Here is a 20,654-nt window from a genome sequence, read left to right as displayed (position 1 = left end):
TCTTGCAATTGTAGAGATACATATGGTCTTTTTCTAAATAAGCTTTGCTAATTCAACTGAAGTACAAAAATTCAATTAGATTGAATTGCAATTAAGATATTGGGTTAAACTTTATATAAAAAACTTAAGCTCTTTGAATCCAAATTAGTCTTGCAATAGTGGGATATATACCTGATTTTGTTCCAAGTAAGACTCTAACTATGTCAATCCAAAAAAATATGAATTAGAATTAAGGTAGTGAGGATTCAAGATGAATTGGAATTAAGGTAGCGAGGATATAAGTTTTTTACCTAAATAAAAGTCAAATTCTACCAATTTAAAAGTCTCGAGATGAATTTGAATTAAGGTAGTAAAGATATCTACCTGAAGCACATATATATAGAAGTCTGCTCAAATGCGATTACGTCTTTCTGTACGGTCGGTGTGACTGCTTGAAAATGCATAACAATGAAAATGCACAAATATACAAAAAACACACAACACACCCAAAATAATACACCATAACTCTTCACACCTAATTATGCATTTCCGAACACTGTGTAATACTTTTATGCATACTTAATGGTACGTTTTTTTATGATGCGTATCTAATAGCGTTTTTTGGTGATGCATACGTAATAGTGCATATTGTGTTGTATATTTTCTAACATTATGTAATACATATTTGCATACTTAGTGGTGAGACTAACGTTAAGACACTGTCCCACCTCAACTCTATTAGAAAAAAAGAACAAATATTTTCCCAACAACAAAGTGAAAAAGAGTTTCATGATATCTGCCAAACGTTGACGACGAACCTCAGTCTACGCTATGGGGACAAGCAAGTCTTCTTCCATTAAACCCACCATCCCCATGGCTTCCTTTACAATTCCCATCTTTTTTATCTCCCCTTCTTCTCCCTTCCACTATATGTGTCTATAGATTCATCTTCTTGATCTATGGAGCCTGCACTGCAAGCCCTTTTAGCCGCCACCGGCAGCTTTCTCTTCATGACTATTATCTTCGCCGTCATCTACGCGCTCTGCAAAGACCCCAAGAAACACACGCGCCGCCACCCTCCGCCGCGGGCCCGGACCGCCCCTGCAGCCGAGCTTTCTTCCATCGAGAGCGCCACGTTTGACCCGGCGCTGACCCGGATCGAGATCGGCGAGCTGGCGCGCGTGACCCGGGACTTCTCGCCGGATCTCATCATCGGCGACGGCAGCTTCGGCCTCGTCTACCGGGCGAAGCTCGCCTCCGGCGTCACCGTCGCCGTCAAGAAGCTTGCACCCGACGCGTTTCAGGGGCTGCGTGAGTTCCACGCGGAGATGGAGACTTTGGGAAAGATTCAACACCCCAATATCGTTAAGATGTTGGGTTTTTGCATCGCCGGTTCGGACCGGATTCTTATATATGAGTATGTGGCAAAAGGGAGTCTTGACCAATGGCTTTACGACATGTCATCGATGGGGTATGACGTGGCGGGGACAGCCAAGTGTCCCAAGCTTTTGGATTGGGAAACTAGGATTAAGATTGTCCAAGGAGTTGCTAGGGGGCTAGCCTACATGCACACCTTATACACTCCGATTATACATCGGGATATCAAAGCTAGTAATATTTTACTCGACGCCGAATTCGGAGCTCACATTGCAGATTTCGGATTGGCCAGGCTAATGGATAGATCCCACTCGCACGTCTCGACGCAAGTGGCCGGGACAATGGGGTACATGCCACCAGAATACATTTACGGATGCATGATGGCGACTACGCCGGGCGACGTTTATAGCTTCGGAGTACTGATGCTGGAAATCGCCACGGGACGACGACCTAACTTCCCATTTGCAGGAGGAGACGGATACGAGATTCGCCTAGTCGAATGGGTCACAAATATGGTGTCACAAAAACGATACATGGAAATGATCGATCCTAATCTTTCGAGAGAGAATTTGCCGGAAAACGACGTCATCAACTATTTCGCTATCGCCACCATGTGTGTTAGTGAGGATCCCAAGGTGAGGCCTACCATGAGTGATGTTGTTGGAATGTTAGAGTAACCGAGATTCTACATGAACAAATTTGGTAAGTTGTTTATGAATGTAAAGTTGATATCATTGTCTAAAAATAATACTTAGAAAAAGGACATATGTACTTATTCAGTTATTCCATACTGTAACATGTAAGTTAGCATGCATTCATTAAGAATATGAGTAATGTTTTCTATTAGGTGTTTTTTTTTTTTAACCTCTATTAGGTGTATTATGACTTGATTTTATGAGAGGATAAAGGCTCAATGTGCGAGTCAATACACAATATAGTCCTCGACTATAGTAATTTTATTCAATTTAGTCATAAATGACTTTTTATGTTCAATTTAATTGTGGATGGTTAGAAATAGGGTCCTTTGATAATTTCTCATCCTTCATCCTATTTGGGATTATTCCTTCATTTTCCCTTATTAAGATCGAAACAGAAATAAATTTGCATTTCTGTGTTCTTAATAACGAGAACAAGAAGGAATCATCCCAAATAGGATATCGAGGACTATATTGGGTATTAACTCCGCAATGTGCATTATGACTCAATTTTATCAATTAAACAAGAGGGTAAAGACTTAATGTTTATTATGACTAAAATTTTATTCCCTATCAGTATTACATTTTATCTTGACCTAACCCATCTTAAGAATAAGGATTTGCGAGACAGTCTCACACAAGTTTTTGCAAAGTTAAACATCACATATAAGAATAGATGTTTTCAACCATCCTCACAGTAGTGGAAACTAAATAATAAAGCAATATAGAGGGGAGAATGAAAAATATAATACTGAATTCATCTATTATCCAGTCTCAAACTCAAACATGAAAAGAAAGAAACAAAATTCGTCGATAATAAGCATTCAAAAGATCTTCCAGTTCTTGGTATTAAAGAACAATAGTTGGGGAATAACATAATCCTGGAAAACATGGTTCTACTTTGCTGGATGGTATTGATCTATTACTGCTCACTGGGCAGAGACTTGATGATGTCTGAATCGCCTGAAAGATAAAAAACAACACTTTAAGCACATCTGATGTTCGATTTTAGTGGTCTTCGAGAATTCATGACCAAGAAAGCAGAAAAAGAATTACCTGGATCAACGATGCTAAGGCAAGACACACGGAAATACTTCCCGCAAGCAGTACCGAGATCAACATTGTCTACACACACAAACAGAGAAACAAGAACATCTCATTAGATTGCAGCAGCAAATTTACAGCCTAGCACAAATATTACTTGATAGTCACTAAATGAGAAAAAAGACATTCATCAGCAAGTCAATCACAGCGAAAACATTTCCCTATATACTATCAAACAAACAAAACACCAAACTCTATGCCTGTGCAAGTAGAATACCGAGAAATGAGGTAACAACACCTTGTGGTTTAACCAGAATCAGGGCATTTAGCCCAACTGAATCATCAAATTGGACCAAATGTCGGGCTTATAGATACATGATAAAACCAGCCATACACATAATATAAGAATCAGAGACCCTAAGTACTGCCCCAAAAAACAACCTCCTGTCATCACACATTATTCAATTTCATGCACAATCACCTCTAGACCATATTGATCAAAATGCCAGCTAAAAACAAAAAATTTCCAACTTTAAGGTTCACTTACTTCCATTGTAATGGTGAACCCCAATCTTAGCAAGCATAGCATAGTACTCAATCTCAGACTTCCTCAGAGGTGGGCAATTGTTGGAAATCAATATGAGCTTTCCTGTTGGATCCATAAAACAACAAGTTATAAGAAAAGACACATTAAAAATTATCTTTAAACCAAAAAAAAATGCAGCCAAAATTAAAAAGTTCGCACCTTTAGAGCTCCTGAGGGTCTTGAGAACAGTCTTGTACCCAAGTGTATACTTGCCGCTCTTCATCACCAGAGCCAACCTGTTGTTAATGCTCTCATGGGTCTTCTTCTGCAATTCCGTTTCCAATATTCCATTCAATTAGTTTTCACATAAACATTTTCAGAATGAAAATTAAAAGCCGAAGCGATTCATATCAAACGAAAGCAGGAGGGGAGATTGGTGGCTGAACTTACAGTCTTCTTTCCGGTGGTCACCATTTTCAATGACTACAGACGCGAAGAGATCTGCCGCGACGAGATTGAGGAAGGGGGTATTAGGGTTTGGTGCTATGAAGATGATAAAATGGGGTGACTGATTAGGGTTTTACCATTGCATGTGTAATTCACGTGCCTCTTATGAAAAAGGGAAATGGGCCACGGCAAAATAACAATTTGATAATGGACCGGGTTGATCATGTTTGGGCCAAACTTTTTTTTTTTTTTTCCTTACTCAATACGATTTGGTCTCTCGACTATTAGGATTTCACCACGTTAATACTCAACTTCAAAATTTATTCAATTTCATCCCCAACTTGCTCAATCAAAACTATTTTTATTGCGTAATTGTGGATGAAATTGAGTAAGTTTTGAAGTCGATGATCGAAGTGGTCAAATCTTAATAATTGAGGAACCAAATCGGGTATTAAGTCTAAAAAAAAAAAGTACAAAGCCGACTATCTGAGAGTATACAATGGGTAACCCCGCAATTGTTTTACCATGGACCAAGGTCAACATACAGAATATGTCAACTATAGATACAAAATCTGAATGTTATTTTTAGACTAAGGTCTACAATGCAAAGTAGACCCTAGTACATGATATAATTTGCCAGAACCCATAACCCCAACAATTACACAAGTAGTTAATTAGTAAAGAGTTAGACCCCAACAATTACACAAGTAATTAAATAGTAAAGAGTAAGGTATTTGAAGAAGTATAGCATTTGTGTTTAATCATGTAGTGTAGAGGATGGCTAGAATGGAAGTGATGAAACTACATGCGGAGTAATAATATGAAGAAGATGAAAAAAGGTAAGTTGAACATCTTACAAAATACAAACTAGAATAAAGATTACAGAGTTACAGAGTTGTCCTTAAACCTCCTAAAAGCCAGCTGTTCAAAGGATCCATGGAGTTCAAAACTAAAAATAAAAACACTACTTGACTGATATAACTTTGTGTCTATTAGTCTATAAAGTTGAACACAAATCTAATTAGGAACAGATGTTGAGCCTTCAGCCTTAAATGGTGAAGTTATTATTGCATTCCCAAATGGTCATTATACTCGGCCTAATGCAAGTCTACTTGTTCCTTCCTTGTTCGTTCAGCTTTCTGGATACTTGCTCGTCTGTCAGGGGTAGATAGTATATCCGAGGGGTGGCTTTTGTTTTCCTGAACAGGTCGTCCAAAGTGACGATGGGGGCTTCCATTTTGTCAGCAACAGGGGAAGGTGGTCTAGCAAGCCGCTCTTTCATTGCAGGTCGATCAGAAGTAGGTGGTTGGCGGGAGAGTGGATGAGGGCGCTCAACTTGCTCCCGGGGAGCTTGCTGCCTGGCTAGTGGTGAGGGCTGGGATGGAGTTTGGACCGGAGGGACTGCTGGGCTGGCACTCGCTGTAGGAGTGGTTGGCTTGGAAGGGCCCTCTAAACGCGAGATTACTTCCTGTGGATCAACAAAATCTGCAAGCAGGAGGCGCCCTCCATTTGTAGGCCACCGAAGATTGTACACAGCATTTCGAGTCTCTATGGCTTCCTCGACAGAAGAAAACTGTTAAAAAAAAATAATTTCATCATAATCCTATATTTAGATTATTACATGTAATTAGAGCTTATAACAGTTATGTCTCGGATATTTTTGTTGGGGCTAAACTGAGAATGAGAATGCGAAAGAAATTACCTTGACATAGCAATGGGTCTTGATGTGGTCCATCCAGAAATTGCAGATCTTTCCGGTTTGACCTAGGAGCTCTTGTACAGCTTTCAGTGTAAACGGCCGCACAAAGTTATCAATTCTGAGAGAATTGGTGGGTGTTTTTGAAGACTCTGGAACTTGAATACACAATCAAAGAGTGGTTAGTTATTGCAATACTACAATTTTTGCAAATGACATTCGCACTGTTGCAAATAAAACATGTTCTTACCAATCCGCTCCTTGGGAGTATCTACATCATGCGTAGAGTCACTGCCACCAGGGGAAGGCCTTGAGATTTGCTTCGGTGTGAGAACCGAGATACTGGGATTTTTTGGTTCAGATATCTTTAGAGACTCATAATTCCATTTGCGCTGCCTTTTGGCAGGTTCCTTGTTTCCCGATGCAGCTGTGTCTGAAAAAAGACATGATAGCAGCATAACATACAAATATATATGGTGTAATTTTAAAATAATGGTCATTTACTTAATATTTGGAACTTTGGTACGTCATTTTGGCACCTATTCCCCGAAAAGAGAACCAGTTTTGAGTACATAAAGAAAGAACACAATGGTAAACCAGCTGCCCCTCCCTTTTTTTAATCTTCAGTTTCACTTTTATGAAGTATGTCCTAGACCGTTGTCTATTGCATACATGCTGTGAGTTGCAAGTAATGTTGTCCTAGCATATGACATACCAGCTCATAATGGAAAAACCAATATCAGCATTTGAACAATAAAAACAGGCTAAAGGGACTCGAGTAAAACCATAAAAACACACACAGCAAAAATTGAAGTGTGTTTTTTGTATTACATTCTGCATATTTTCCCTAACAAGTAATTAACATTTTCATGAGAAAGCAGCATATGCTAACTCTCATTATGTCATTAGTTGAAGTATTTTTTTGCATGACTAATCTCTCGTTCCGCAATATAATATACATAAGACCTGAAACTTGCTCATCTAGTAATATACTTCTCACTATGGAAATACAAAAGAACCAGACAAAAGGTGCTGATCACACACAGAATCAGAGCAGGAGGGACTGAACACAAGAGATAAGACTACAAGAGTGGGGAGAGGGGGGGTGGGGGGTGTAAACACATACCTTGAAATTTTCTCTTTTCAGGTGCATCAAGAATCTTATTCTTATCTCCATGAGAAACTTCAACTGCATCAGAAGGAATGTTAGACGGCAAAGCAGTACTACTACCTTCCAACCCCAATCCAGATTCCTTAGTATGAGTTTCTTCAGTCTTTTCACCCACTTCAGAGGAGATCTGTTCAGAATCTACAATCTTTATTTCTACTATGTCCTCCTCCATGGAATCATCTGCTGAAGATTGGTCGAGGTTTATTTTTTCAAGATTTTCTCCATCTGTCATATCAGTAATCTTACTAAAACCAGCATCTGTAGATTCATTGTCTGCTTTGGTAGGTAGCAGACAGAATAGAAATAGGCAACGGCATCAGGATCATTGATCATATATACAGTGAAGTTAGGAGAAAATGTCAGGAGAGCAATCATACCTTGAAATTTGGTTTCCTCGGTAGAAGCAGCAACATCAAGTTTTTCTTCTTCAGATGATTCTTTCTCTTTACATAAAAACTCAGCTTGATTCATATTTCCATCTTTTGACAGCACTTCCAGCTCAGTACTACTTGAAGCCTTATTATCCATGTTATGTTCTATAATGGAAACATCTACAAAGGATTGGTCTGCATTTTCATTTTTCATGCTAAATTTCACATTTGAGGACTCGTCATCATCAGTTCCTCCAACAAGACCTTGACTCTTGCTTGGCATTTGATCATCCATTGGATGATTAATGCCAACGCCAGAGGGGTCTTTGTTGGCTGATGGAGGAACCATCTCAGGCCTAACAATTTCTTGTTCTAATTGGACATTATCAGCATTCAAATCATCATTAAGTTCTTTTGTTACATAAATGGGCAAAGAATCACTAGGAATTGAGTCAGATTTTACTTGAGACCCTAAATTAGGGATGACCTCATGTACCTGGGTGCTTGGGTCGGACAAATCAGGTTCAGCATCCATCTTCAAAGGTTTTAATCCCTCATTTTCAGGATCAATTTTGCTGCTTGTAGTGATTCCCCCAGATGCATTAGGTAGCACCTCAATACCCTTTTCTTCTCCCATAAAATTAGGTTCCTCAGCAGAAATTAATTTCATTTCTACATCCTCCTTCACAATACTGCCGCCATCTAAAGAAGACTCTAACAGACTGGACCCTTCTATTGATACATCAACCTTGTTTTCTAGCACCACCTCAGCTGAAGCCATCTCAACAGCACCCTCAATAACATCAACTGAAGTTATGGTTTCCATAGGGGTATCTGAATCTTTTCTTCCTTCAATAGACTGATCAGAATCGCCAGTTGGTACCTCGCCTGTGGCTTTTGCAAATTCTGTATCAGTAGGGCAATCATTGGTCTCACTTTTAGCAACAGTATCATCTGCTTCACTAACTTCATTAACACCGCCCTTCCTAGCATCATCAACAACTTTATCACCACCATGGTCTACCTGAGCATCAGAGGTCTCAAGTACAGGCTCACTCTCACTATCAGAACCGTTGCTCTCTTCCATCTCAAGGGCTTCCCTTTCCTTCCGAATCGCTTCATCCAATCTTTTCACCAACTCATCCTTCAACCCCTTTACTGTTAAGTTCCGCTTCTTAAGCTCTTCCCTCAACTCAGTTACCTTCCACTTGTTAATTGGTCGGTTATCAAGCACAGGATATTCTGTAGACATGTTTTCTACACCAACAAAAGAAATACACTTCAGTAACTGAGTTACACACTTACAAACTTTAAATTGACATAACAAAAAACAAAGGAACTCCACATTGATCAGCTTAGCAAGTAATTTTCTTCCTTTGGTTAGCAATAATCAAAGTTAAACACAAAACACATCAATATTTACAAACAATGGGATAAAGTTTGTCTTTACTTCAAATATACACAATGACCATTGGAATATACACAAGAGAAATGGAAAAAATACAATCTTTTTTTTTTTTTACATTAATGGAAAAAAAAATTTGTCAGTGCACAAGTAAATATGCCATTGTAGTGAAACAAAGCTTACAACTTTATATAACAGCATTAACATTCATCGAACTTCCCACTTATGCTCACAACAGAAATTTGGGAAATAAAATTGAATTGAAGAAAAGCTTCAAAACACCAGNGGGTAGAATGTATGATTTGTTAATAACATTAGTTGATTGTAAAAAGTTGTTTGATAGATTAGCTGTTAGCTAATAGTTGTTTGGTATAATTTTTTTTTCTCGAAAAGCTAAGCTAATTGAAAAGGCTGCTTTGAGTAGCCTTTTGAATTTTAGTATTTTAGAGTTACAAAAAGCTTATTAACCAAACAACTAATAGTGATCAAATAAGTTAAAATTGACTGATAGGCTGATTATTTATCAAATAGGACCTTAATCATCGAGATTTGTGCAAGTAGCGTACCAAGAACTGTAGGCTTCGCCCCTTTGGCCAACTGGTTGGTTAGTTTGGTCGACCATCCAACTAATTCAGCATCCCTTTGGGACTTTGGTGGTTCCCTTTGGGACTTTGGCCAAACCACCGTAGGCCATAGGTAGGTTGCGTAAGTAATAAAGACACATGGGTTGTAGGCGGGATGGGGAGTTCTTGTCCCCTCCAAACATCATTGTCTTCAACAAGACATTTCTACTTATTTGGCATTGGTGTATGTTGCATTGCTAAGTGGTCTAGTTGGTTTGGTATGGCTTACTGGTTGCTAAGGAGCTAACCACCGCCCCCTCAAGGGATCATGCCTAGTGTCTATGTTAGCCCAAGAAGGGAATAAGTCGATTTATGAGATCCTAAGTCCTAAAAAAAAAAAACCAAAAAAAAAAAAAAAAAAAAAGAGTGAGAGAGAGAGAGACTTACCAGTGAATCAGATATAAAGGAAATATCTTTTTCGTTCCAGAAGATGAACAAATCCTAATTTCGAACAAGATAAGAGGAACACCCTAATTCCGAAACAACACACAACAATTATTAGAACAGACAATAAGATCAGCCAAATGCATTTAACTCCAGCATTAAGTAACTGTTTCCTGCAAAACAAAAACAAAAAAACGACAAATGCAATAATTTCTTTGAAATGCCCTACGTTATTGAAGGAAAAAACACAACAACAACGAAAACTCAAGAATTTTCTTTTCCTGAGAAAAAGGGAAGGAGAAGACACAATTTGTGAGGGAAAAAAAGTAATAATAGATTATTCAGAGGGATTTAATAATAAAAAATGAAGAATCGAAATTTCTAGGGTTTGCATATGGCGCAATTTTTCTTTCGGTGGTCGTTTAGTTACTCTGCGAAGAAGAGAAAGCAAAGAAAAGATAAGAGTAGAATTTGAAAGGCAGATTTCGGGTTTATTACTTTATTAGTACGGTATTCGGGTCGAAGTGAACAAATAAATGGGCTGATATATATTGGGAAATGGACTGAAATATATTTCTTTAGGCCCAAACCCAAGGATACGGCAAATTATATTGTAGATTGTAGAACATGCTCCATATTTTAATTTGGATCATAAATTCAGAATGTACATTTTATTATATTGAATGCGGAAAAGGTGTAAATAGTTCATCTAATTTTACCTAAAAAGTTAATTAAGCCTTTAAACTTTTAAAGTTGCAATTAAACTCATCAACATCTCATTTTTGTGCAATGAAGTTCAAAATTAGTTAGTGACCAACTATCACAAGTCATTCCAGCTAACTTTAGCAATATTCCGACTAACTCCAGTGATATTTTTGACAATAAAGCGATCATCGACTGTTCTTTGAATCATAAGAGAAGGCAATTGGTGGGTTGGATTGACTTCTTCAAAGAATGGCAACCACTAGTCGCCTTCTTTCTCGGTTTTCATGGCGATCGATGCTAGTTCGTCAGTCGTTTTTATCGTCAGAATCCTATCAAGGTTAAAAGCTCAATATTTTTTTAATTAATTTTTAAAATAATATTTAAAAAATTAATGAGCTTTTAATGTCGCTTTTAACAAAAAAAAACGTTAAAAATCAATTTTTTAAAAAACAATTAATTTTAAAAATGATTTTTTTAAAAAAAATTAATGACCTCTTAAAGTTAGCTTTTTAAAGCTCAATTTTTTAAAACTAAACATATAAAGTCGGTTCCTCTCAGAAGTGACGTTATATATTTAATAATTATTATTTTTAAATAAATAAACATATAACGTCGATTTTAGAATAACCAATGTTATATGTGAGACGTAATACGAGCGAAATATGTTATTTCTGTAGTGGTGATAAAAATATATTATATTGAATTGTTCATATTTTTTGAAAGAAATATTTATTAGCACATGACCTCTGAGTTTAACATGTATAATCTAGGGTAAATCACCTATTTAGTCCCTCAATTGTTGGCCAATTATCAATGTAATCCTCTAACTCCATATTCATCAATTTAACCCCTGAAATAAATTAAGTTTCGTCGATTTACTCCTTCCGGTCACATTCCGTCGATCAACCGGTGAGGAGCCCATTTAAGCAAGGGTAATTTAGACTTTTCATATGTTCAACCCCCCTCTCTCTTTCTTCACCGTGAGCGTCGCTACCGAGAAGTTCAATGAACACCGTCGGATCTCTTTCTTCACCGTGAGCGCCGCTGCCGAGAAGTTCAATGAACACCATCGGACCTGCAAACGAATAACTGACGCCGTCCGTAATCCATACTTTTCATACTAAACTCTTTCTCTACTTATCGGACCTGCAAACGAATAGGAGATTATGTTCGACTAGTCTAAACCTACAACTTTACCTTGGCTGCCAAAATTACTTTGTGTAATCATCTCTTTTATGTTGTTTTTTGGTGGGTTTTAAACCCTAGAGAAGAGGGAATCCTAGAAAAACCTGAGAAATTTGAGTGCCCTAGCTAGCCTAGCTTTTTTTGCAGTGGAGATGAAGAACAAATTGCAGCAGCATTACGGAAACAGAGACAGATGTTTTGCCGAACAATATCTTCCAATCCATCTCCCATTAGAAGTTCAAGGAACTCATATGTTAAACTCTCCCTCTCTATTTCTTCACCGTGAGCGCCGCTAAGAGGTTCAAGGAACCAATGGACTCCCGCCGCACCCCATGTCGGTTCTCAAGGAGGCCGTCGAGGAAGCCTGCCTGAGCTTCGTGAATCTTCTCGAAGATTTCCGCTCCGATTTGCTTATCTATGATTTTCTCTAGCCGTGGGCGCCACGCGCCACCGCGGATTTGAACATCCTTGCCGTGGAGTTTATCAGCAGCAGCTCCTCCATGATCCATCGATTCAAACAGCCCGGCGTCGAGTTTCCCTTCACGAGTGTCCGTTACTGTGACTATGAACTAAAGCAGTTCGCGAGAATGGCGGCGGAAAGCAATGGATTCTTTTTCTTTTTTTTCTGTAGGGTAAGATTTAGATGGGGGCAAATTGATGAGTCCAGAACAAAGCAAGTTCCCGGCTAGGGAGAGAGGGGGTTGAACATATGAAAAGTCTAAATTGCCCTTGCTTAAATGGGCTCATCACCGGTTGATCGACGGAATGTGACCAGAAGGAGTAAATCGACGAAACTTAATTTATTTCAGGGGTTAAATTGATGAATATGGAGTTAAAGGATTACATTGACAATTGGCCAACAATTGAGAGACTAAATAGGTGATTTACCCTATAATCTATTTATATTATATTAATAAGAGTTAATAAAGTTTTGTCTATAACGAAAACTAAAAATGTTCATTGATTTGAATAATTATTGCTTGTGATATTTCAAGTTAACTGTTTCTCTTTTTGTTGATCTAAGTGACGTCATTGTGAGTTGGATTCTCATCCAAATGTATATACTTTCTATAAATTTTGTTTTACAGTATTATGATAATAATTTGGAATCAATTTTGTGTCATTATCTTTAATTATTTTTACTTATTTTTATTTTCTTTTAAAATAATATTAATAGTAGCATTTTGAAGTTACAAGTCAAATTCAAACTTAATTCAAGTCAATTAAATCGAACTCGAGCCATATAAAAACTAGCAAACCAAATTTGAATCACCGTAAAATTCTTAACCAATGTTCAAAGTGATTTGCATCCTTATCAAATATGTATATGGATTTTTATTAAATAATTTTACTTCATTGATAAGAAAATAAATATATAGTGCACTCACTTAACAACATGGCCACAATCTACCAACATTTGTAATAATCTTATTAATTTGGGTTTGTTGATGTTTAGGTGGTTGGAAGGAGTCAATTGTGTAATAGATTATATTGTATTCAGATTGATTTCTACAATATAATAACAATTTATACTTATAAAATATTTGTTATACAAAATAAGACAACTCATCATATAAAACAGTTAGTAATACACTTGGCATGAACATTTATCAAACATTTGGACGTGGACCGACATTGAAGTACGTAATTATTACTTATTTTCAAAATGTCTTTTTTTTTTTTTTTACAGTATATGAATTGTTTTTAGAAATGGTGTGTCGGTTACGTAATTTAATTAATGATGTAAACTTTGATTTTTTTTCTTTCCTCAAAATTAAAAATACGAAATGACTTAATATTTTTTTTTTTTAATTTAACAATGGGACACTAAAAAAAGCACTAGCTTAGCATAGTCGAATTAACAAGATAATTAGCTTGGTAATTATAAGTTTTTAAGGCTGACTCCATGTGAGAGCTTCCTAATGACTTTCTTAATTTAAACTAGTCAGTTAATTTACTTATGATTCTTTAAGGTTACAAGACAGATTTGACCTAGAGCATAACTTGAGTGAAATCCATTTTTGGTCCTATTGTTATAGGAACGTTTCTAATTTTAGTCCGCCTTACTTATTTTTGCCACATTGCGACCACTATTATTTAACGTGTTCCAATTTTAGTCCACTGTCAATATTTTCGTCAAGTTGCCGTGTATTCCAGGGTCATTTTGGTCTTCCTACGCTTGTCTCTTATCTTGAGCTCTCAACTTCTCTGCTCCTTTGTATTGTTCATTTCGTCTTCTTCCTCGTCTTCAACTTCACCAAATCCAGTAAAATCCCAAGAGCGTATCCGCACCGCTGGCTTTGGACTTATCTACCTACGCACCAAGTTTAAAACTTCCAATCTGAGTAAAATAATTGTTTTAAAAAATCCCAGTAAGAGGACTTAGAACAAGGATCAATTTTAGTTGTTTAAAAAAATCCCAGTAAGAGGACTTAGAACAAGGATCAATTTTAGTCCACCTCCGCACCGCAGTAAAATCCCTGCAAGTCCAAAACTCCCTGTTGTAGAACGAGGACCGTCAGCTTCAATGGATTACAGAAGTGATTAAGAGCACTCCCAATCTGACGTTCACCCTTCAATTGAACAATTATGTCCGATTACAAAGAAGAGGGCAATCAGAAACTACCCAACACCAGTAAAAAATTTAAAACCAGATCTTTATACCTTAGAGAGCCTACCGGTGCTCTGTTCTTGAGGGGGAAGGGGCCAAGGGGATAACCCACGAGAAACCATGAGACACCCAACCATTTTTGTTGTTGAGAAACCAACAAGCCAACCCTATGTGATTTCTAATTCTAATTGACACTATAGTTGTTGGTTAGGAAATGGATTGAGGGTCAAATAATCGTAAGCTTTGGACTTATCTACCTTCGCACCGCAAGTTTTAGAGATTCTATCTCCGAACTCAAATTGAACTCCAACATCAACAATAGAGGCACCCGGAAGAGGCTTTAGCTGCTCTGTCTTCTTCTTCTTCTTCCCATATTTTTCCTGTGTTTCAGAATAAGCAGAAACTGCATGAAACCAGTCCCGATGAAGCAAGCCCAGAAGTCGGGGAAGCTTTATTGGGGTGAGACAGCGGCATTGGGGGAAATCGGTAGCCGAAATCTGGTTGCCGAAAGACAGAACTAGGCTCGGCGGAGAACGCCTCCTGGACCCCCCGGCGATCTGGTGGCTGGCGTCGCAGTACATCCTCACCAGCCTCAATGACGTCTTCACCATTGTCGGCCTGCAAAAGCTCATCCGCTTGGGAATTAATTTTTTGTTGTCGCCAATGGAGAAGTTTAAAGGTGAAAAAACATGACATGGAAAGACAAAAATGTCCCTGTATTAGACGGTCAACACACAACAAAACTAACAAAGGACTAAAAGCGGTACGATTAGAAAAATAGTGGTCATAATGTGACAAAAATAAGTAAGGTGGACTAAAATTGGAAACGCCCCTATAACAGTAGGACCATAAATGAATTTCACTCGCATAACTTTAAGTAATCTGAGTTTATTTCATTATAGTTCTTTGTCAGCTAGAGTCACAGTGTAAGTTGTCTAATCAAAATAAATTATGACAACTCACTATTTATTTGTATAAAAATTTACTTCCCAGTGAATATGTGTGATTGAGCACATATATCATTTTAAATGAGTTTTTTTTAATTGCTTCCATGAGATGGATGTTGAAGATCTTGGAATTGATGGATTCTTGATCTTAATATTGAATCATTTAATTATTGCTGATTTTTTTTTTCAATATACGTCTTAAATTTTTATTTTTTTTTTAAATCTAATAGGTCATTATATATTATCAAATTTTACTAAGTCACTGAATCATACCTACATGCTACATTTATCAATTCACAACTCATAAGATTAAAGTCAATGGCTAATCACACTAGGCTACGTGGACACAAAATCCACCTTGGAAATCCCTTCATGCCACTTGTCACAAGGATCTCTTCCAACGTGGCATCCATATATTAAGCAAATAATTAAATGTTTATTTAAAGAAAAAAATTGTTTGTACGTCTTCTCTACTGTTTGATTGCGATTTGCAAAGGCATGCAATCTTTTGTTTGAAATCTTGGCAGGTTCCTATGTATGTACAAACAACAAAGTTTACCATATTATATTATGTCTTTTGCTTGATTATAAATGTATAATGATTGAATATTATTTTACTCTTCAACTACGAAAATGGTGCTAATAATATAAGAATCAGATTCGTGATTTTCTGATATAAAAATTATGTTAGCTTCGTTCAATTGACCATCTCTTTCGTGATAACACTACAGACTTTTGGTATATGCAATGTATTGAGAATATAATGATAACTTACTAACTTATTAATAATATTGAATTATTCATCTTCTTGTTTGATTTTATAATGGGTTCAAAGGAAAATCAATTATTCATCAATGAATCATACTACTTGACACAATGAATAATTCACTAGCTATAGCCCACTCATGCGTGTGAGGGTGTTGGTCATCATGCATATGCATGCATGTACCAATATAGGTTTGCATACATTTAATAAGTAATCATACATAGTTCAAAAATTCAATGTGACTAAAAATTGAACGTTCATATTTTCTTACAATTTATTCATCATACAACTTACAATTTCATATAATAATTATTTTTCTAATAATTTTTTTTTTTTGAAAATATCTAATAAACTTTCAAACTCAAAGAATAAAAAAAATAAAAAATCAAATGACGTTTTTCAAATCCTATAATAATACTAATACCCTACCAGCATTATAACACACATAAAGTTTAATAATAAACTCACACTAAAATGTCATGAACTCATAGATATTTTATTGCTAATGCCTTTATGGTCAAGCATGTTACATAAAGTCTCTATTCCCAATGATATTTATCTCTCATGTGTGGTTTGCATGTTTTTACATAGGAGCGGAGTTCACACTCTTGCTTGGATACAATACTGGACTTTAAGTTAAAACTTAGGTGTCAACTCAACATAATAAATGCTAATTTTTGTGTCGAGCACCTTGTGCTCAGATGACATGTAGTAACTCTCCTATGTGAGAGGTCATGAGATCGGCGTTATTGACTCTCCTATTAGGGCCTATACTTGAGTATAGTACGAGTTTAATGGTTTCTTCTATAGTTGGGGTCTACACATTACACACATCATGGTCTAATTTAGAAGAAATATATTATGCCCTTTTAAGGAGGGCAAGCAAGACTCCCACAAGTTTTAAAGCATATGAGCTGAGGTGAAGAATTGAATTTTCTTCAAATTTCTAGATGAGCCCCACCCCATAAATAATTGCTTTTTCTGAACCACTATATTTAATATCCTCTCTCAATCAATGCATACATACAAGTACTAACCAAATACAAGCCCACCACCTACAACTCATTCATCAATCAACACACCAACACAACCAAAACACCACATTAGTATAGTCCTTTTCTTGCAATCCCACTCACAAAGATCAGATAATCCAAATTTTCTTGTCTGCTTAACCCTTCCTGTGATAATCACACTCCATCATAATAATCCTCAATTCTTTATTTCTTAAAGTTTCTTTAAGTTCAGTATAGTGTTAATTAGTAACTTATTAGCTTGCTTACCAGATATATATATATATATATATACACACACACATACACTTCTGCAAGTCTGCAAGTTTCTGTATAATAAGCAAGATGGGAGTTGCAGGAACTCTGGAATTCTTGTCTGATTTACTTAGCAGTGCCAAGAGAAGCAAGAAGAAGAAGAAGCAGGTGAATACAGTGGCCATCAAGATTAGAATGGATTGTGAAGGTTGTGTGCGTAAAGTCAAGAAAGTTCTCTCTGGAGTCAAAGGTATGTATGCATGCTAGCTTAGCTACTTTGGGTTTAATTTTTTGGGTTACGAGAAAACTCGTAGCCATTATCTGTGGTATGCATTGAGTGAATTTCATATATATTATGATTTTATATAATGGATTCAAATCAAGAAAATCAATAGACCACTGATACCGAAAGTTGAATTTAAAATTTGATATCATTGATCTCAACTTATATAAGAAACCTAAATGCCAACTCATACAAATCTCATGTTTTTCGTTCACCGTTACTGTCACCTTTAAGATTGAATGAAAATTTAAAATTTTTCACTAGGAAAAAAGTGGCTAGAATTAAGGGTCACCCAAGTTCGACTCTTAGTGAGGGTGATCTATTGTCGACTTTCTTAATTTTGAGTCAGTTAGCTATCTACCTTCTTATCATTCCTGACTAGGATCATAAGGCTGACTAGAGTCATAAGGTAAAGTTAGTTTATCAAAGACATACTTTAATTTCGAATAGTGATCGAGGGTTTTTCTTGTCACCAAAAAAAAATAAAAATTTGTGGCCATTGATTAAAGGGGTCAGAAATTCCTAATGTTGTTTATGTTGGCCGGATCCGGTATGTAGAAACTTATTTGCAATGGTTGTTGAAAATTTTCTAGAAATCATGATTTTTTTAAAAAGGATTTTGATAGTGGAAAACTAGAAGAAAAAACCTAAATTTTCAACCATTGATCAATATAACCATGGTAAGAATTTTCAACCACTTTCAACGTATAATAAAAACAAAAGTGATTGTAAAACTGGTCAAAATAACAGTTCCCAACCAGAAAACCTTATTATTATTTTTACCACTTTACTATTGGGTGGTCAAAAAAACACAAAATTTCTAGCTAGCCCTGCCAATCATACAATAAGTGTTGGCTATCTATACCTATAACCATGTTGAATTGACTAGCTAGATTTGGCATGTATGTATGCATTATTGCTTTAATTAATTGGCTAGGGTTTGGGCATGCATGCAGGTGCAAAGTCAGTGGATGTGGACTTGAAGCAGCAGAAGGCAACAGTGACAGGGTTTGTAGATGCAAAGAAAGTGATGAAGGCAGCAAAATCAACAGGGAAGAAGTGTGAGCCATGGCCCTATGTGCCCTATGCAATGGTGGCCCATCCATATGTGGCTGGGGTTTATGACAAAAAGGCACCCCCTAATTTTGTGAGGGCCACCAATGATCCAGCCATTGCCAATTTGAATCCAATGGAGGAACAGTTCACTCTTATGTTCAGTGATGAAAATCCAAATGCATGTTCCATCATGTAGCCACCCACCCACCTCTCTAGGTCTCAATTCATATATGTAAAGCCAAAGTTTTAGGGATTTTGTATTGTATTGTAGGGGGTTTGAATTTGGATTTTGATCTATTGTTTTATAAGGTCATATATATGAAAATATATAATATGTATAATATTTAGTAATGGTAGTGAAGCGTACGTTCTTTGCCTCGAATAATTACGGTCTTTTATATGTTTTTAATTGATATACAACACTTTCTTTTAGAGAAAAAGGGCACAATAAGTTAAAAAGAACTGAGGTCGGGTGACAATCAATAACATTGGCAAAAAAGTAGTTGAATCTTGACCCCTTGGTGGGGATCAAACTCCAAAATACGTGGACCACAATGTGTATAGGAGTGGTGTGAAAACATTAATTTATTAGTAAACACAAACATTCGTTTCTCTCTCTCTTGACGAAACATTTTCTCTATAAATATACATAATCGTACAATTTCAATATTGACGAAATATGGTTTCCACGAGGTGATAGTCAAGCAAGCTAAGGTCACTAAATCGTGCTCCGTTTACATAAGATTGAGGTTTATATATACAGAACCTACACACTCTCGGATAGTGATTATGACCAGATTTTCCTTGTCAACAAAAGAAGGGTTTTTTTGTTTTTTTTTTTTGTTTTTTTGTTTTATTCATTTGTGTTACGAAATAGCGTGAACAATAAATTCCGTTTTTGTATAATAGAATGAGGGTGTAAGTGACTGAGAGTAAAATATTGACAAATATCAAATTCATAATATTTAAACATAAAAATTATATTTCACCTACTTGACAACAATTTCGGGAGAGCCGGTATCTTATTATGATGCTAGTATGCTACTAGTCGGTGTACAGATAAGGTAGCTGACATTTTATTTTATTGCTGACATTAGCTAGGAGTCCATTTACATTCTTCCACGGCAACAAGAAAATGACTCTTTTTTTTTAATAGTAATAAATTTTTTTAATTACGAATTTTGGACACGTACAGACGTATTATGACTATTATCTCTATTTTTTGTGCAGAAAAAAAAACTATTATCTCTATATAGGATGATGGATAGCGATAAAATGTTGAAAATTAGGCTTTTTATTTTTATTTTTTTTATCTCGTAAAAATTGAAGATTCACTCTATTATCTTTATTTCCAGCCTTCTTAGTATAAGTTGATTTACTATGGACAATTTAAGCTGTAATCATTTGCCAGTTAGAATCACAATGTGGGATTTACCTAGTAGTGCATACCTTCGAGTAATAGATGTGGATTTCTCTCGTCACCTCAGAAAAAAAAAATGAAGAGAAATGCCAACATCCTCCCTGTCAAACAATGTGGTTTGCAAGTCACTCTCAGGTAATTATTACGGTTTCCTAGTAACCGAAAAAGAAATAAAGAAAATTTGGGGACTACTGTTAAGTAATATTTGCAAGATCATCATGAAGTCAAGAACCACTCTAAAAGTCTAAACTGACTGATAACAAGAAACATAAACAACATTAAAAAGTTAAAAAGGCAATTTGCCGATCAAAACTAGGCGTCGGACGGCAGAAATTTCCAACCACAATCATCCAAAACTCATTCAACAATGGCATTCATTTGAAACATATAATTTATGCAGACACTTAACCCACACATTCATCATCAAAACTTTGCAGATTCATATAACAAAATGTGCTTCAATGTCAAGAAGGCAATGGCAAAGGAAGAGCTTAAGGAGATAAAGAAGAGAAGGAAAGACGATGAGAAGAAGAAGGCGAAAGAAAAAGAGAAGAGAAAGCGGGAAGAAGCAGAGAAGAGAAAGAGAGAGAAGAAACGAGCTCGGGAGGACATGAGAAGGGAAGAGGAGAAGAAAGCGAAAGAAAAAGAGAAACGAAAGAGGGAAGAAACCGAGAAGAAGAAACGTGCTGAGGAAGAAA

General features: G+C 36.4%; 5 protein-coding genes across 5 annotated transcripts; 2 read left to right on the top strand and 3 right to left on the bottom strand.

Annotated features, from left to right (window-relative positions):
* Positions 1-739: 739 nt before the first annotated feature.
* Positions 740-2,320, top strand: LOC116021726 (leucine-rich repeat receptor protein kinase EMS1-like). Its single transcript, XM_031262191.1, has one exon. The coding sequence runs from the start codon at positions 939-941 to the stop codon at positions 2,031-2,033; it is 1,095 nt and encodes a 364-aa protein (XP_031118051.1). The 5' UTR covers positions 740-938; the 3' UTR covers positions 2,034-2,320.
* Positions 2,321-2,778: 458 nt separating this feature from the next.
* On the bottom strand, positions 2,779-4,214 carry LOC116022070 (60S ribosomal protein L30-like). The gene is made up of 5 exons (XM_031262622.1): positions 4,072-4,214; positions 3,841-3,946; positions 3,643-3,744; positions 3,108-3,176; positions 2,779-3,014 (listed from the first exon to the last, which is right to left on the bottom strand). The coding sequence occupies exons 1-5, from the start codon at positions 4,093-4,095 to the stop codon at positions 2,974-2,976; spliced, it is 342 nt and encodes a 113-aa protein (XP_031118482.1). The 5' UTR covers positions 4,096-4,214; the 3' UTR covers positions 2,779-2,973.
* A 647-nt stretch (positions 4,215-4,861) lies between these two features.
* LOC116022195 (apoptotic chromatin condensation inducer in the nucleus-like) lies at positions 4,862-10,179 on the bottom strand. The gene is made up of 6 exons (XM_031262797.1): positions 9,722-10,179; positions 7,313-8,563; positions 6,891-7,208; positions 6,015-6,197; positions 5,771-5,922; positions 4,862-5,641 (listed from the first exon to the last, which is right to left on the bottom strand). The coding sequence occupies exons 2-6, from the start codon at positions 8,556-8,558 to the stop codon at positions 5,177-5,179; spliced, it is 2,364 nt and encodes a 787-aa protein (XP_031118657.1). The 5' UTR covers positions 8,559-8,563; positions 9,722-10,179; the 3' UTR covers positions 4,862-5,176.
* Positions 10,180-13,412: 3,233 nt separating this feature from the next.
* LOC116023788 lies at positions 13,413-14,829 on the bottom strand. The gene is made up of 3 exons (XM_031264803.1): positions 14,477-14,829; positions 14,068-14,181; positions 13,413-13,922 (listed from the first exon to the last, which is right to left on the bottom strand). Exons 1-3 carry the CDS (start codon positions 14,798-14,800, stop codon positions 13,863-13,865), a joined length of 498 nt encoding a protein of 165 aa, XP_031120663.1. The 5' UTR covers positions 14,801-14,829; the 3' UTR covers positions 13,413-13,862.
* Positions 14,830-16,975: 2,146 nt separating this feature from the next.
* Positions 16,976-18,921, top strand: LOC116022878 (heavy metal-associated isoprenylated plant protein 24). Its single transcript, XM_031263766.1, has 2 exons — positions 16,976-17,447; positions 18,437-18,921. The coding sequence occupies exons 1-2, from the start codon at positions 17,288-17,290 to the stop codon at positions 18,730-18,732; spliced, it is 456 nt and encodes a 151-aa protein (XP_031119626.1). The 5' UTR covers positions 16,976-17,287; the 3' UTR covers positions 18,733-18,921.
* The last annotated feature ends 1,733 nt before the right edge of the window (positions 18,922-20,654 follow it).

The sequence above is a fragment of the Ipomoea triloba genome, chromosome 6 (assembly GCF_003576645.1).
Source record: "Ipomoea triloba cultivar NCNSP0323 chromosome 6, ASM357664v1".
NCBI lineage: Eukaryota > Viridiplantae > Streptophyta > Magnoliopsida > Solanales > Convolvulaceae > Ipomoea > Ipomoea triloba.
Note: the sequence above shows the minus strand (reverse complement) of the source record. Positions and strands in the feature narration are given on the sequence as shown.